Here is an 18387-nt window from a genome sequence, read left to right on the forward strand (position 1 = left end):
TTCTTCTGGTTACTTTTAATCTCAAAACTCCAGATTCCAAATGGGGGGTGGGGGGGGCGAGGAATCATATACAAAATGGAGACGAAAACATTGCTTTGAAAAAGAGAAAAACCATTACAAGGGTGCTGGCACGTTAATCCGGAGGTCAATGGTTCGAATCCCACTCTAGTCAATTCTTTGTTCAACCCCAAAAATTTTTTACAAATTTACCCAGTAAGTTTCCCTTGTGGTTAATATTGATATACCCAGTAATAAATATAAATAACATTTTTTAAGAAGTAAAAGCTAAATGTAAAATGGGACATAAACAAACAAATAACACAATTTAAATCTACAAGTATACTTCAACAACCACGTAGGAACAAACCACGCAAAATTGAAAGCTAAGCATTTTAAAATGTATTTCAAAATTATTTATTTCCAATTTTTATTGCATTTTTTAGGCAACAGAGGGCGCCATATAATGACACCGTTAAATACTGCGCGTCCCGTTACCATTCATGCCAATGGGGGTGTGTGGTGGGTGTGCGCATTCCTATAGCTCTGAGACAACTCGACCTTCGTTCGGTGAACTTGTTTTCTCGTCCGTGGAGAGTAAAACTCAGCAGAGAACTTTGGCAAATACATTGAATGGTAAGACACCAATTTTTCTTGCAAACTTAATTCAGCATGACTATCGGGTTTCCCTGCCAGTTCAGCAGAACCTTTTTTCTTGAAAAGTTTAATGTTTAATGGTCAAACAATTCATTCGACATTATTTTTGTAAGAATAAGACTGTGTTTATAAAATTATAGTATCACTTCACTGTGTTATCAGGTTAATAAATGCTATTCATGTGCTGACTACAGTACAGACGTCCATGAGAAGTGAGTCTGGCACTTCTTTTCTAGTGAGTAGTACTAGTAGGCCTACGATACATTCTTGTCAAAGCCTTTTAGAAGTGGGAGGAAACCCCAGAGAATTTTTCTAGGGAAAACCCACCAAGTCAAGGAAGTAGGGACTGAAAAACCCAATCCACATGTGACATAATAATAGTGCCCCGGTAGGATTCAAGCCGAAGGAAGGCGAGGCAAGACCAAGATACCATTGTGCCAACCTGACTTCTTATCTTAGGTTTCTTTTTAGGAACCCCACCCCACTAATTCACTTTCAAGTATCAGTGGAAAGAGAATGCTGCTAAAATCTGTTTGATAGCTGAAAAGGGATGTCGGACACTTCGTACCTTTGCCACTTCGTACCTTCGGGACACTTCGTACTGAACCAAATTGGTCACTTCGTACCGTGGGCGGGGTACGAAGTGACCATCAGCTGAGTCACTGCGTACCTTCATTAAAGTGTGTATTCCTCAATAATTTAATGTTCGTTGAGATAAAATTAATAATACATAATGAATTTAATTTTTTGTTTATATATGTGAATGTCATTTTTAATGTAAAATTAATATTTTGTATTTAAGTTAATTATTACCGCCACGAGGACAACATCTTCCGCCAAAGTCAAACAATCACGCAATCGTCAAAATGGATCCTTGCATGGTTCCAACAAAATAGTAACATTTGGTTTGATTTGCTTAAATTATTTCATAATCTTCCGATCACAAAGCACAAAATAATCATAAACAATGCAGAAATCCCGACTTTTTAGTACGAAGGTAGGAAGTGTCTTGTGAGAAGGTACGAAGTGTCCAAGGTACGAAGTGTCCAAAGTCACTTTGTACCTTGAAAAGGTACGAAGTGTCCAGGGTACGAAGTGGCAAAGGTACGAAGTGTCCAAAGTAATTTCGTACCTTGAAAAGGTACGAAGTGTCCAGGGTACGAAGTGGCAAAGGTACGAAGTGTCCTGACACCGCTGAAACTATAGGGATGTTATGGTGAAAAGCCTCAATCAAATTAGGCGTTTTCTGTCTGTAGCCTATGCTGTAAAGTGTAAGTTTTCACTGGTGTTCAATATTACAAAACTTTATATTATATTGGGTGGCCATTGTTAATCAACAGCGTGTAGTGCAAAACTTGTTTAGGAAAACTAATATAGATTCGGACCAATATATCTCATAAATAGTGCCAAATATGCTTCTTGGCACTACGCCTATCTCTCTCAAGAGTCGAGGAGGTGAAATGTTTTTAAATGCCGATATTTTCCCCCGGGAGGCGCGCCCAGTTGTAGGGCAGTTGTGGAGAGCTTAATATTTTAAAATTGAAAACCCTTGGCAATTGGAATTACTGAGGTGCCACTTTTGCTGTGGCGTCCTCTGCAAGTGCAAAGCCAAAGTACCAATCCAATTTTATCACTTTTATATTTTCCTCATAAAGAAAGAAGTGCTCCGCACCAGAGGAAAATTGCTGTGCTTCTTCAAAACAAAATTCAAGGCCTGGTGGCATGGAGTTGTTTTCTCGAGCTTGAAAAAACTATGGCCCGATTTCATTTAATCATAAAGCTGCTTGTTCAAATGTCACTTACTTGTTGTAAGCAGACAATTTGACTTACTTTTTGCTAAGCATTATTTTAAGCAGACAAATGAAATGGTGTACCATATTAATCTATAGGGTGTTTTACCTCACTCTGGTTTAGCATTTTGTAGTTTAAGCAGCCCTCTGAAACTGGGCCTACATTTAGGTGTCATCCAGGTATTTGTGTTCATTCCACGCACTACAATTCCTCCACAATCTCTGTACACAATTTAATACGATTTCTTTTTAATAAGTAATCACTGAAGTGTGGAACAACTGGTTTGGCCTTGTCCATTTTGAATCAACCAAAACTGTGCATTGTCATTGAGTATCAAAAGAGACTTTGGATGAAAGGACTTTACTTTTCAAAAATGAGTATTTCTGCATACGTATACTTTTTGGGTTCAGTTTCAAAATAGTACTGGAAAAGCCAGTACAAGCAGACGATGACTGCTCAATATTCTGACACCCCAACATGTATGTTTTGTGGGGGAAAAAACCTTATAATTTATATTTTTGGGTTAGGGTTAGAAAACGGAAAATTTACTAGGGGTGTCGCTACATGTATTAGGGGTTTGGGTGTCAAAAAGTACAAAAGTAGCTGTAAACCCAAGCAGATTGGGTGCCTGTCTAACGCGGGCGTTAATTACATTTTTTGAGAAGGTGTTTTTTTAATTATAATTTATTTCCTGTTGTATGGTAAACATATTAAAGCTGTATTTACCAAGGGAATTTGTCAACTACAGCCCCAGTTACAACCTGTTCACTTTTTTTAAAGTGTGTTAGCTCAATTCTATTACATTTTGAAGACTTTTGTTCATTTTATTTGTCTGTCTTTCTTTTTGAGGTAGCATATCCGCAGTACTGTACTCCACCCACCTGAACACCAAGGGAGATTCTGATAGGGGAAGTAAGCAATAAGCATTCAACATGAACTACGCTCGCTTCTTGAACGCTGTCAGTAGAGCAAGACGACCGTCCCCCTTAAGGGGTCTGAGTAAGTTGTCTCACTCTGGCTGTCTCACTCTGGCTGTTAGTCTTGGTTCAAGACCGTCCTTATTAATAATTTCTCCTCATGACCCGTCACCACAAGAGGGCGTGCTCTAACCCTAGCTCGCTGTCACTGGAGTCTGCTATCGCAGGAGGTAGCTCATGTGATGGTGGTTTTTGAGGTGATACATGTAGAACCAGGAGTAGATCTTACTGGATAATAAACAACAGGAGCGTCTTGAATCAAGACTATATGTGTGTGTGTTAGTGACTCATGAGACAAATGTATACGTGAACAAGGTCACATACAACTCTGCACTTTACACTTGAGGTTCTCTGTTTCAAGACAAGACAATACTGTACTTCTGTAGTAGCCCAAAGTTTCCCCCATGCCCAAGGTTTGTTTTTAAAACACAATGCTGATTAACTCTGTATTCACAAAAGCTGTCTTTTCTCTGTCTATTGAAAGTTTGATTTTTAAACTTTGCTTTGTTTTGAAGCCGAGATCCTCCAGCAGAGTCCACCTGGCACCATCTCTATGGCAACAGGTCTTCCCAATGTTGAACAATTCCCATTTGAAGATGCTACTTTCAAGCTGAGGTATGTCGATATTAGTCAGGGAATTAACTGCTTTTCAGTGGCGCGTTGTGTCCTAGCAGAGGTAAGAGCACCGGACTCAAGCTCTGGTGTTTCTGACCCAACGAGTGTTGGATCGAGTCCCAGTCGTGACACCTGTGTCTTAAGCAAGACACTTGACCATGATGCTTTGTCCTTCGGATGGGACGTTATGCCGTTGCTCCCGTGTGTTGTGTCATCTGTGTCCTTTAATAGCAAGGCACTTAACCATGATGCTTCATCCTTCAGATGGGACATTATGTCAATGGTCCCGTGTGTTCTGTAACACACACAAAATTAAACAAGTGCGCTTATCATAAAGAGAAGGGGTTTGCCCCTGGTGTACCTTTGAAGACCAGTGTTCGATATGATCCATCCAATAATTGGGGTGGGGTCCGTTGACAATTATACATTTTTTCAGAAGTGTACAAACCATACACTTTTTTCAATACCCCCTCACTCCCCCTTAAAAGTATACAAAGACAAATGTTGGATTTTGATTAAAGGCAGTGGACACTATTGGTAATTACTCAAAATAATGATGATTAGCATAAAATCTTACTTGGTAACGAGTAATGGGTAGCTGTTGATGGTATAATAGACTGTGACAAACGGCTCCCTCTGTTGTGATGTAGTTTTTGAGAAAGAACTAGTTCCACAAATTTGATTTCAAGACCTCAGATTTAAATTTGAGGTCTAGAAATCAAGCATCTGAAAGCACACAACTTTGTGTGGCAAGGGTGGCTTTTCTTTCATTATTATCTCGCAACTTAGATGACTGATTGAGCTCAAATGTTCACAGGTTTGTTATTTTATGTATATGTTGAGATACAGCAAGTGAGAAGACTAGTCTATTACAATTACCAATAGTGTCCAGTGTCTTTAAACAACTGATTGAACAAAACATCTTCAGTAACTTTACTTCTTTTTTTGTTCTTCTCCTTTTTGTTTGCTGTAGAGATAACACCAGCATGCATGTCAATGCACGAGACATGAAGAAGGCATTACAGTACACAGCAACACCAGGGTAAGTCCCGGAGAAAAATACAGAGAATTAGACAAATTTGCAATTAATTTTTCATCAAATCAAATTTGTAGGCCAATTTACGTACATCAATTTATTGGTTGTAAACTATCCAGCTTTTCTGCTCTTTATTGCTGTGATAAGTGTTCACTTAGAACTGCCATTTGTTTTACTGCAATATTTTATCATCAATAGCTCTGTAATACTTTTGTGATATTGTAGTTGTGGTGAAATCTATTTACTATTTTAAAGAAACACGTTTGTTTTGGTACACTTGGAACTGTGATTATTACACTGGAATTTATCCTCCATAGCTCTGTGTGATATTTTGTTCGTGGTTATAACCTAATTGTTGACATTTCTGTAATTATTCAAATATGTTTTAAGTCTGTGTTTTGTTTAGGTACTATTGTTGGTATTTCTCTAATAATTCTGTTATTGGGTTCTTTCATTAAAATGTCATACTTCTTTTTCACATTGCTGTATATTGCTGAAGCCACTTGGCTCTTGTTTTAGTTTATTTGTAATTATGTGTATCTTTTAACTTTGTATGTTGAAGCGATTTTGGCCTTCGGCCACCTGTTTCAATTAATGTGTTGATAATATTATTTCATGCAAAAAAGTAGCTATGAAATTCATGTATCTTATAATACTTTTTGAAATACTTTTTGTAATACTTATTGTAATACTTCTTGTAACACTTCTTGTAGTACTTCTTGTAATACTTCTTGAAGTACTTATTGAAAAGTTTTGAGTTGAAACACATACTTCTTGAATATTTTCATAATCCTTGTTGCATACAATTCTCTTGTACTCAGTCTTCCCGAGCTAAGGGATTGGCTGATTGATATGCAAATACAGCTTCACAATCCTCCGACGTTGGACAGTAGCGATCCAGACACCCAGATGGATCTGCTTGTATCTACAGGAAGTCAGCACGCCCTCAGCACGGTAAGCGCAAACCTTCCATCGAAGATCTGTCCAATTTGTGGGTGATTTTCACTGAAAATGTAAAGTTAATTTTGAAAACTTATTTTTTTTAGATTCCAGAATGGGGCTCCGGTTCTCCAATCTTTAATTATACATAAACTTTCACTTATTGCACGAAAGATCTTTCACCATTAAAGGCACTGTACCTGTTTGTTAATTAATCAAAATACAAACTAGCATAAAAACTTATTTGGTAACGAGCAACGGAGAGCTGTTGATAGTATAAAACATTGTGAGAAATGACTCCCTCTGAAGTAACGCAGTTTTTGAGAAAGTGATAATTTCTCACTGAAATAATAAAAGACTTCTGACCAGAAGCCTTTTATTACTGTCTGAAACCACACTTATTTGTACAAAAAGGGTGTTTTTTCTTTCAGCATTTTCTTGCAACTTCAATGACCAACTGAGTCCAAATTTTCACAGGCTTGTTATTTTATGCTTATGTTGGGATACACCAAGTGAGATTACTGGTCTTTGATAATTACCCAACGTGTTCAGAGCCTTTAAGCGATAAGTGGTCTACACATTGTTTCATGTAAAGACGTCTTTTGGCAAACAATTTGGTCATGCAACTTTAGCTTTTGTCCTAAATCTACCTTAAAGGCAGTGGACACTATTGGTAATTGCTCAAAATAATTATTGGCATAAAACCTTTCTTTGTGACAAGTAATGGGGAGAGGTTGGTGGTATAAAACATTGTGAGAAACGGCTCCCTCTGAAGTGCCATAGTTTTCGAGAAAGAAGTAATTTTCCATGAATTTGATTTCGAGACCTCAAGTTTAGAACTTGAGGTCTCAAAATCAACCATCTAAACGCACACAACTTTGTGTTGCAATGGTTATTTTTCTTTCATTATTATCTCGCAAGTTTGATGACCGATTGAGCTCAAATTTTCACAGGTTTGCTGTTTTATGCATATGTTGAGATACACCAATTGTGAAGGCTAGTGTCCACTGCCTTTAATCCATTTCTTCTTTCAGGATTTTATTATTGTAACCTTTTATCTTAATTTGCATGCTTGTAATTATACAGGGTTTACAAAGACATTTTTATCAATTAATCTAGTATTTTTGACTTTCTTTTTGCAGTCTTGTGAAATGTTACTATCAAAAAACGACAATGTCTTGACATCAAGCCCTCTGTATCCAGGCACAGTGGCAATCGTAAGTCAAGATTTATCAATTTATTATCTCTGCCCCTTGAATCGGTAAAGAAATTGTGGTGATTCAGAAACCCAGATGATTTGTCATAACTCAAAAGCTACAGTGACCCAGGCTTACAAAAGCCTGATTCATACTTCCTGCGAATGTGAATGCGATACAAGTTTTGATGTCACAAATTTGCAAGGAATAATGGACCCTTCTCATGAAATATACTAATTACATTCACGCATGCGTACAGACCCTGTTGGTTGGCAAACGCCATAAAGTTGTGCACTAAGCAGACGCGCAATCGCGTCTGCGTGACGCACCCATTACCCAGGTACAAAACAGCGCGATGTTCCCACAAGTTGCCAACCAAAACGTTAGTGCGCACACGCTGTGTGCAATTTACATATTTCATGGGAAGGGTTTATTGGCATCAGTTGAAGTGTGCTCAACTCCTGTGAAACATTCACAGCGAAACGGGGCTGTGTTCAAAATTTGTATTACATTCGCAACATTGCCATACCTCAAAAAGGCTAATTGCTGTGGTGCCCTCACTTTTGCTGTGGTTAATTTTCTTTTTAAAGTTCCAATACAAATTTACATTTTCCTCATAGAACTGTCCCTTGTTGGAGGGAAATTCAAAGTTCAACGCCTTTATTTAATGTCTGACTTCGATGTTATTATTTTTCCCTGCAGCTCCGTCCCATAGGAACCAAGTTTCTGACCATTGAGGTAGACGGGGATGGAATGAAAGTCGAACAGATAAAGGAAATCATGTCACATTGGGACCCAGCGGACGGCCAGAGTGAAAGGTAAGATTCTAGGTAGACTGGGCTCCTGTTTCATCCGCAAGGATAAAGACAGGTCCCTGCTACTTAGATCCAGTGATTCCATTGGACACAATGATATCATTGGATAAACGTGCAGTGACATGAGCTTTCCATAGATGCCCAAACAGACACTCCTATTACGTCCGCCATAGAATTTCACTGCGTATCTCTATTTGAAATGAATGTAGGTCAAAGATGAAGTGAACATGCCAGCTACAGGCCAGTCTCTGGCATTATTCCTGAGCCTCGAAGTGCGACGTCAGATGTTCAGGCTAGATTCTAGGGTGTCATGGCCGCATTTTTTACAGTGTGAGGACGCTCTCAATAGTATTTTTATCTATCACATCCGAGGGTATACGCGATTTGGCTTGCACAGTTTTAACAGGGGTTCTGTCACATAGTTTTAAGTTGCTTTGGAGGTGGATTATAACCGTTACTTTAAAGGTCTTATTTCCGCGATGGATAATTATACGATGTCTGTGGTGGGTAATGTATTCCAGTCTTTAATAACTGTCTTGGGTATGAATGAATATACCCCACCGGAAGTGATACAAATCTGTAGAAAATAGGGTGCATTCAAGGTCTGTAGGCACAAAAACTCGCTAAGCACAGAATAGTATTGCTTAGCATAAACTAGATACCCAGCCCTTCTCAAATTTGCTTAGCAAAGAAATTTGTCAAGCAGTATTCTCTGCGCACCAGCTTTTTAAAATCGGGCCCTGGTGGTTGAAGGGTTTGGGTATGTTTTGTACTACACAAAACACAAATATCCACTTTACACAGTTTAAATTATGAAAGTAGAAAGCTTCCCTTGAAATATTAGTTGCTCAGGTGCTGTTGACTTTGAGAAATGAGTAAAACAAAAAATAATTTTCATCTCACTGCAAAAAAAATATATTTTAGCATGTACAACAGCTTTACACAACTCTCCTGAAAATATTGACCTGTGAAATTATATTATAGATTTACAATCGTATATGACCACAATATTTTTTTGCCCTACCCAGTTCCGACATTCCTCGGGTTTTGTGTGTTGTGCCAAACGGTGATAATCCCTCTGGTGCCGGGCTATCGCTAGAACGGAAGAAAGAGATCTATGCAATAGCGCAGAAATATAACATGATCATCATGGAGGACGATCCCTATTTCTTTATCCAATTCAACAAGGTGAGAGGTCATGACATATACGTGTGTCCCCTTATTGACTTTACGCAAATGCATTTATAACTGCTTGGGGTGTCGTGGCCGAGAGGTTCATAATAGAAAAACAAATTCTTGTATGTATAAACACAATACACCAACGAGCTACCGTGGCACTCTGAAGGCTTGTTCATTCACTACAGTATAACAACCTCTACACTCGCAGGTACCCATTTATGCCCCTGGGTAAAGAGAAGCAATTATAGTAAAGTATCTCGCTCAAGGACAAAAGTGCCATGACTGGAGTTCGAACCCACCACCAGTGTGACTTAACCTCCGGAACTTGAATTGGATGCTCTTAACCACTTGTCCACGACACGCTAATAGAGTTCACATCACTAGACTCAAGCTCTGGTGTTTCTGATCAGCAGAGTATGGGTTAAAGAATCGTGACACTTATGTCCTGAAGCATGTTAAGCTTTGTCCTTAGGATTGGACGTAAATGCGTTGGTCCTGTGCTTTGTGTAATGCACAAAAAAAATCCCTGTTCCTGGCATTGTCTGCTGAATGTGCCGTAGCACCTTGTAAACCCTTATAAGGTGCTATACTTGGGTCTCAGAATTCATCACTTCAATAACCTATCTTTCTGAGAAAACAAATTATATATACTAAGCACCTTCGGAGTACCTAGTTGGTAGATCCGTGCACTATTATCATATATTATTATAGTTGATGTAACTGCAGGTTTTCTAAAAGTTGTTGTCACTTTCAAGTTCTGCAGAAAACAAATTAATAATAATGGTGGTTTGTGTTGAAAGTATTTCCACAGGACTTTCTCAGTAAAGTTTGAAAACTAAAAACGTTAAACTTGTGTATGAATTATCTTTTTTTTATATTTCCTCTTGTAGCCAAAGGTACCAAGCTTTCTCTCATTAGACATTGACGGTCGTGTTCTTCGGTTTGACTCTTTCTCCAAAATTCTTTCAGCAGGGTAAGAATATGTTCCTTGTTTCACTCTTTATGTTTATTTTGTTAATCTCTCCACACTGATCATTTGGCTCAGTGTATGTAAGCTCCTGTAGGGAAATACTTCTCATCAATTTAATAATTATTATTATAATAATAATAATAATAATTGTGTCTTCTTATAAAGCGCACATGTCAGTCACCCAGTGACGCTCCTGGCGCTGTAACATTCAGTATTTCCTGCCAGATGTGAGACTACGTTTGAGTTATGAGACCTAATTCTGATAGCATCATGTAATGTTTTACAAAGTGCTGTGGTGCAATTTGCTGCCGATTAGACCAGGAACACCGGGGCAAACCCTCTCTCTTTTCGATAAGTGCACTGGGTTCTATGCATTACATTGTTGTTACTTTCACATTGTTTCATTTCTTACTAATGCATTTAACTGAATCTATTGTTTCTTCTATTTTCACATTGTTTTCGTTTCTTATCTCTTTGTTATTTCCACCTTGTTTAGTTTCTTTCTAGTGCAATTAACTGAATCTACATGTATTGTTTCTAAATCTCTTTGTTATTTCCACATTGTTTCATTTTGTGCTGGTGCAATTACTTAAATCTTTATTGTTTCTATGTGACCAACCTCTTTGTTATTTCCACATTGTTTCATTTCGTGCTGGGCAATTACTTGAATCTTTATTGTTTCTATGTGACCAATCTCTTTGTTATTTCCACATTGTTTCAATTCGTACCGGTGCAATAACTTAAATCTTTATTGTTTCTATGTGACCAACCTCTTTGTTATTTCCACATTGTTTCGTTTTGTACCGGTGCAAATGCTTAAATCTCTATTGTTTCTATGTGACCAACCTCTTTGTTATTTCCTCCATGTTTTTTCACTTTTTGCAGGTGAATTGAAATATAAATTTCATGCTTTGTATGATACAGGATGCGTGTTGGGTTTGTGACGGGGCCTAAGTACCTTTTATCAAAGGTCAACATGCACATGCAGTCTTCTGTACTACACACCGGTGGGATGTCACAGGTAGGGATTAACACATTCCCTTTTTTGCATCCCTGTGAAGACATCTTTTGTTCTTTCCATTGTCCCTTTACTGTAGATCTTCCCATAGACTGTGTACGCAAAACTCCTTGTGGAGCACCCGGGCCTAATTTCATAGAGCTGCTAAGCACAAAAATTTGCTTAGCATGAAATTTCTTCTTTGATAAAAACAGGATTACCAATCAAATTTCCGTTTTGTTGCATATTGCTTGTTACCTGATGATCGGCTGTTGTTTGCTCGGCCTGAAAACCATGTGGAAATTTGGTTGGTAATCCTGTTTTTATCCAGGCAGAAATTTCATGCTAAGCAAGTATGTTTGCTTAGCAGCTCTATGAAATTGGGCCCAGGTCTTCAGAATTTCCATATGGAGTGCTTTATTTCCCCCTTTTTTTGTTTTGTCCCTGGTCTCCATAAGGCAGTGAAAATGAAAGCACACACTCAGAGCTTTAAAAAGACCACCGATCACCATTGTCAAGTGGTTAGACTTGCAGTCACAAGGTTGTGGGTTCGAATCCCACAGCTAACCGCTGATTACACAATGACTAGAATAAGTATTGCTGTTTAGTTAGTGAATCACAGTTTCTTGATTTTAGCAATTCATAATCATAGATGTTAAACCTATGTTTGTATGAGAGAGATTGGTTGTTGCCAGCTTGGTGTTTATATCCCCTTGTGGGAGTTTTCTGAGTTCCCTTGATGGGAAGATCATCAAAACAAACAAACAAACAAAACAGACCCCTTGTATGTGACATCTCAGTCTAAAAATTGCCCTCACTGGGGTCAAAAATCGCCCTTACTGGGGTCAAAAATCGCCCTCACTGGCGTCAAAAATCACCCTCACTGGGGTCAAAAATCGCCCTCACTGGGGTCAAAAAACCGCCCTCACTGGGGTCAAAAATCACCCTCACTGGGGTCAAAAATTGCCCTCACTGGGGTCAAAAATCACCCTCACTGGGGTCAAAAATCGCCCTCACTGGGGTGGGGTCAAAAAGTCCCCTCACTGGCCTGGGGTCAAATTAGGCAAATGATTGGACAATAGCTGTTGTGCATAAACACATGTCCATGAGGTCAGCGTTCCTGTAGCATTTCACGCTATGGAGAGGTCTACGCCAACAGAGTCATTAAAATTATAATTTTAAATAGTAATTTTAAATAGTTGTTTTAAATAGTTACTTATTGATTGAGCTTGCACCCACTTTGATTCAGTAAATGACATCTGCTTTGATTGATTCCTCTAAACACAGATGTTGATTTTCAAGTTACTAGAAAAGTGGGGCATGGACGGTTTCTTAAGTCACACGGATAAAGTGGCAGCGTTTTATGAAGAGAGACGTGACATTTTAATGGAATCTGCAGATCGATGGCTGAGAGGTGAGCGTAATAATAATAATAATACTCAACCAATTTTATATAGCCCCTTGGTTTACAAGGTGCTTGCTGCCTTTGAGAAAGGCCCCTGGTAAGTTACGAGACACAAATTAATCCAAGTGCGAACAGCTGCTAAATCGAGTGATAAAACATGTTCCTATGTATGCACCGTGGAGGAAATAAAGACAATGAAATACGCAAGATGTGCAAATAAAAGATACTTGAGATGTACTGGGTTTAAAACAAAAATGCAAATGAAACTGGTGGAATAACTTATTAGAACAAAGATTTATAGATTAGATGGTTTGTAAAATTTCAACAATTATTTCAAATAAGATGGCAAAAAATTACAAAAACATTTGTATGCCAACAGCAACATATTTAATGAAATGCAAGAGTGACTCGGTAGCCAATGTAAAGCTGCGTCCGCATTGGACTGTTGAGTCTGGTAACTAAACAGCCCGGTAAGTTAACTTACCGGGCTGGTAAGTTTAGTTAACAGCTGTTCAGTTCACACTTGGATTAATTTGTGTCCGGTAAACTTACCAGGGGACCTTCTACAAGGCAGCACCTTGTAAACCATTACATGGGTCTAAGGATTAGGTCTCATAATTCAAAACATAGTCCCACATACCTTGCAGGAAATGTTGAATGTATGTTATAGCGCCAGGAGCATCACTGAGTGACGGATAAGTGCGCTATAGACCGTAATGATTAACCCTTTTTGCTATGAAAAGTCGCCATCTTGTAGGGCAAACCGTATGCGCGTTCAAACGCCTACATCATCAAAGCACACAGCACGCAACATTCCCGGTTTGATTTTTACGGCAAGTGCACGCACGCACACGCGCACAGACGCCGTCTTGTAGGTCAGATATTTGAACGGTGACGTCATATTCAATACGGTCTATAGAAATGTGACCTATGTTTACATTCAAACCGCCCTCTACTGACAAAATACTGGATACGTCATGTTTCGCCAGGCAAAAAGACGCGTAGTCATGGTAAGATTGCATACACTTTCTAGCTGGCTGCCAAAACACAAAGGTTTTGCCCGGCGGTATGCGCGCGAATCATGTTATGGTTTTCGAGTGACGTCAGAGGTCACTTCGTCTATATAAGAAGCCACTTTTATTTCTTATTCATTATAATGATCCTCTTTGTCTACATTTACCTCCCAGGCATGGCTGAATGGCATGAGCCTCGTGGTGGCATGTTCCTCTGGATGAAACTCCTAGGTATTGAAGACACTACCCCACTCATCATGAAGAGGGCTAGAGACAAGGGGGTACTCTTCGTACCGGGAGGCGTCTTCTACCCAGAGAGTGATAAGAAGTCTTCTCATATCAGAGCGGCTTACTCACTCTGTACGCCAGAGGAAATGGATAAGGTGAGACACTATCGATTTCTAGAGGTTTTGTTATTGACATAGGGATAAGCTGCAATATTGAACTCTGTAGATATTGTGCTTTATTTACTATGCTTTCGTGTGTGTGTGTGTATTTGATGTATGCTTTTACCCGTTTTTTTTGTTAGTTTATATTTTCTTAACATTGTGAAACTTTGTAAATTTGAATGATGTCAACCTCTTGGTTGCTTTTTTTTTGGTCAAATGAATTAGCCATTTATTTTACAAATAATTTTATGAGTCATGGCGTGTCGTGGTTGAGTGCACTGGACTTGAGCACAAAAAACTTGCTGAACACAGGAGAATATTGCTTAGCAAAACCAGGTTACCAGTCATCATTCCATTAAGTTTACATTGTTGTGGCTAATAATAGTGGCTTCTCATAAAGCGCTCATACCCGTCTTTCAGTGATGCTCAAGGCGCTTCAACATTCATGCCTAAAGGCTGGGTCCCACTGGAGCAATAACCAGAAGGATAACGATAACAACGCTAAGAGAACGTGTTCTATTGGTTGAATTACTCCGCGCAGATTACGCGCACGCTCAATCAACCAATAGAGAGCGTTCTCTTTGCGTCATGATCGTTATCTTTCTCTTAATCGCTGCAGTGGGACCGGGCCGTAAGGACGTAGTTGTCAGGACCATGACTTGAACCCACACTCAGCTGTTCAGAAACGCCAGAGTTTGAGTCCGGTACTCAAAACCGCTCGACCACGACACGCCATTTGAAATATTCTATTGAAAGCTCTCTCTTAATATTTTTTTTTGATTCATTGTGTTTCAATTGCATTGTGTAAGACACTGCTCTAGAATTGCAAGGGTGGTGTGTGTGAATCCCACCTGAGTAATATGCCTGTTATATGTTTTCACAGGACTCGGGAAAAGTACTGAGTATACAGTGCTAACACGACAAGTTTATATGCATTATGTTTGTTTCTCCTTTTAAATAATACACTTAATTGTTTAACATTTCTTGTACATGTAGTTCTTTATTTACAACCACAAGCTCATTATTTTCCATAATTTTTAGATCTTGCACTTCATCTGATTTGTGTATCTTTCTTTTCCACATTTCACATTTTTATTTTATGCATCTGTGGCAGGATTTATTATATTTTGAACCCTATGGGTTTAATGTCATATTCCTTGTGCTATTTGTGATGAATGTTGTCAGCTAATCACTGTTTTTATCACTACTAGTTAATAGATTTGCATCAGGGATATAGAATATTCATTTTGCTGTCCATAATTATAATCAATTATAGCTAACCATTATTGCTTTGCCCATTAAATGAGACGTAAAGCCATTAAGGTCCTGTGTATTGTGTCAAATTGACATTCACTCTATCGCTTTTATTATTATTATTGCTATATCTGTATAAAATTAGCCTGGTTTTCGTATTTCTTGCTCAATAAATTTATTTACTATAACACTGGTATTAAAACGTGCATACAGTACATGATATGTTACTACAGGCCTGATTCTTTGTTTTTGGGCAACCAGTTTTCTCCTTTGTAAAGATGTTAAAGCGAAGACGTTGTAAACGTTGGAAACATCTCAAGGGGCACAGAGGCGATGAGTAGGGACAATGGAGACAATTTCCTCTGTTGCCTCTTTGAAGTATCAGGCCTTATACTTAATGTTTTTGTACTTAATAATAATAATAATAACTTTCGATTTATATAGCGCCTAATAACTAACACTTAATTCTCTAAGCGCTTTACATTAGTGCCCTGGTCATAGAGCCAATAACATCCCTTTTTAATGTTTCTCAGCTCCCTTGGGAGTATACAACCTGGGCAACAGTTTATATCGCTCCAAAGGCTTTTTCATTCACAATATCAACCTCTACCCTCGCAGGTACCCATTTATTCCCCTGGGTGAAGAGAAGCAATTATAGTAAAGTATCTTGCTCAAGGACACGAGTGTCACGACCGGGATTCGAACCCACACTCCGGTGAATTAGCACCAGAACTTGAATTCGATGCTCTTAACCACTCGGCCATGACACTCTTCTTAGTATCTAGGTCTTATATAGATGCTGGCCTCTGTAAAGTATATAGCCTGTTACTACTTTTTTGTATTATAATTTGTATTTTATTTAGTATAGGCCTAATAATAATAAATGTGTAGGCATTTTGGCCCTGAATAATTATGTACTTTTAATTGAATTTTTGTTTTCTGTTTTGCAAGACTGAAGTTTTTCTTATCGTCCATGTATTGTCCATTATTTTCATGTAATTATTAATTTTACCTCTGTTTATTTTGTTCGAAGGGTATGGAAAGATTATCAATCATTGTCAAAGAAGAGTTATCCGAGCTGCGGCAGTAGAGGAAGACCGAACGTACTACAGGAATGTTAGTGACCTCCTTGTCTGAAATATTTGTTTATAGCCACCATTAACCCTGGGCGGCTAATGAAATTTACTACTCGACTAGTCACACCTCAAATAGTCTGGTCTTGGTGACTAGTTGTGACTAATTTTTTATATCTCAGGATGCATTGCGGCATAATGTTTACCGCAGGCGCAACGTCGTAAATTTTACGCTGAAAGGATTGAAGGATTGTGTCCATTTATGTCTGATTGTGTTTCGAAAGCAAGTTATGTTGTCGAGAATCGTCGTGAGCGACACACGTGGGAAGTTGCGACTTGTTTTGTTGTAGCCGTGGCGAGAGGATTAACTGAGTAGTTGAAAAACAGAGTCGCGACTTGACTAGGCAATCAATAGTCACTGTTTGACACTAGTCGCACTAGTCGTTCAGACCTAGCCACCATCCATAGATTCACCACAATGGTGTGTCTTTTAACCAGGGTATATTGAAGAGTGAATAGTATACCCCCCCCCCCTGAAATAAATGTACAAGTAACCTACAGATACTTATTATATTGCCAATACAACATAATACATACTTATAAAGTACAAAATGACACATTTATTATATTGTAGTATTTATACTTTGAATGGTAAACAAGTTAGATTAGAAAACTAGTAGTTAATAGTTCTGGTTCAAGGATTACTGCACAGAAAGGGCTTGACCTATTATTACTCAGATTTGAACGAGGGTGTTTTCAACATTGTTTCAGAGTCTGTAGTTACGTAGATGGAGCATTTTGAATTTGGGGAGAGATTGTTCTTTAATTTGGCGGCAGTGATATCAGGGTTGTAGCAGACCAATTTCGGTGGTGGGCTATAAATCCAAGTCGCCTTCAACTCTTAAAGGCAGTGGCGACTATTGGTAATTACTCAAAATAATTATTGTCATATAACCTTCCTTGGTTATGAGTAATAGGGAGAGGTTGATAGTATAAAACATTGTGCGAAACGGCTCCCTCTGATGTGAGGTAGTTTTTCAAGTAATTTTCCACAAATTTTGATTTTGTGACCTCAGAATTAGATGAGGTCTCGTAATCAACATGCATCAGAAAGCATACTACTTCATGTGACAAGGCTGTTTTTTCTTTCATTATTACCTCGCAAATTCGATGACCGATTGAGCTCAAATTTTCACAGGTTTGTCATTTTATGCATATGTTGAGATACACCTACTGTGAAGACTACTGTAGACTACTGTAGGTGTACAGTAGGTGTCCACTGTCTTTAAGCAAAAAAAAATAACAGTTGACGATGCCAGGATTTTTAACTGTTTTTGGTTATGGGAGCAAAAGGTTGAATGGTCTTTTGGCCGAGTTCTTTCTCTGTGACATTTGATACTCCTTATCGTTAGCTGTGTTTCAGCTCAATGCACAGTGGACTATATTTTGATCTTTACTCCTCAGTAAATTGTTGTGGTACCCTCTGCTAGTTACAGGGTTCAAACTGGTCTCTTCTCACCAGTGAATACTTGTTGCTCCATATGTGGCTTGGTGTCCCCCCCACCCCCAAACCAGTTGTGTATTCAAGCTCTGCTGCTTCTGTTCAGCAGAGTGTGGGTTCGAATCCCGGTCGTGGCACTTGTGTCCCTGAGCAAGACACTTTACTATAACTGCTTTTCTCCACCCATGGGTGAATGGGTACCTATGAGGGCAGAGATGGTTCTTGTGGTTGGATTAGCTTAGTGTGCTACATATTTGGCGGCACAGGCTGTATACTCCCCAGGGAGCTGAGATGGTTTAAGGAATGAAATGGCCCAGTGATCAGGGTAATTATGTTGGAAGCGCTTTGAGACTTTATAACGCGCTGTATAAAAGCCAAAAATTATTATTGTGTTGTGGTAATTTCAGGAATTCTGTAGAGGATTTTAGGGTATTTCTGTACAAGATGGTAAACTCAGTCAGGGTTTGCCCTTGACCTTTTTAGTGAATGGCCATTGGGACCTGTTGGCTTGTCGACCATTTCACTCCACCATTGGCCTTTTCACAGGTCAATATTTCAAATGAAATAGGGATGCTTTTCAACA

The 18387-nt window shown here is 38.7% G+C and overlaps 1 protein-coding gene across 2 annotated transcripts; it reads left to right on the plus strand.

Annotated features, from left to right (window-relative positions):
* The first annotated feature begins 529 nt into the window (after positions 1-529).
* LOC139935719 (kynurenine/alpha-aminoadipate aminotransferase, mitochondrial-like) lies at positions 530-18319 on the plus strand. Of its 2 annotated transcripts, none has more exons than XM_071930265.1 (13): positions 530-633; positions 3295-3444; positions 3938-4037; positions 5011-5079; positions 5895-6027; positions 7155-7229; positions 7911-8026; positions 9052-9211; positions 10093-10175; positions 11097-11193; positions 12457-12583; positions 13762-13970; positions 16264-18319. In XM_071930265.1, the coding sequence occupies exons 2-13, from the start codon at positions 3378-3380 to the stop codon at positions 16318-16320; spliced, it is 1293 nt and encodes a 430-aa protein (XP_071786366.1). In that variant the 5' UTR covers positions 530-633; positions 3295-3377; the 3' UTR covers positions 16321-18319. The 2 variants fall into 2 exon arrangements, with proteins under 2 accessions (XP_071786366.1, XP_071786365.1); XM_071930264.1 differs by having other exon boundaries at positions 3299-3444.
* The last annotated feature ends 68 nt before the right edge of the window (positions 18320-18387 follow it).

Source organism: Asterias amurensis, chromosome 4, assembly GCF_032118995.1.
Source record: "Asterias amurensis chromosome 4, ASM3211899v1".
Lineage (NCBI taxonomy): Eukaryota > Metazoa > Echinodermata > Asteroidea > Forcipulatida > Asteriidae > Asterias > Asterias amurensis.

Bases quoted from the DNA above. Each gene is read 5' to 3' on its own strand.
- LOC139935719 (XM_071930265.1), top strand. From the start codon at position 3,378: ATGAACTACGCTCGCTTCTTGAACGCTGTCAGTAGAGCAAGACGACCG. The intron at 5,080-5,894 runs GTAAGTCCCGGA...TCTTGTACTCAG, and splicing joins CAGTACACAGCAACACCAGG to TCTTCCCGAGCTAAGGGATT. The intron at 12,584-13,761 runs GTGAGCGTAATA...TTTACCTCCCAG, and splicing joins TGCAGATCGATGGCTGAGAG to GCATGGCTGAATGGCATGAG.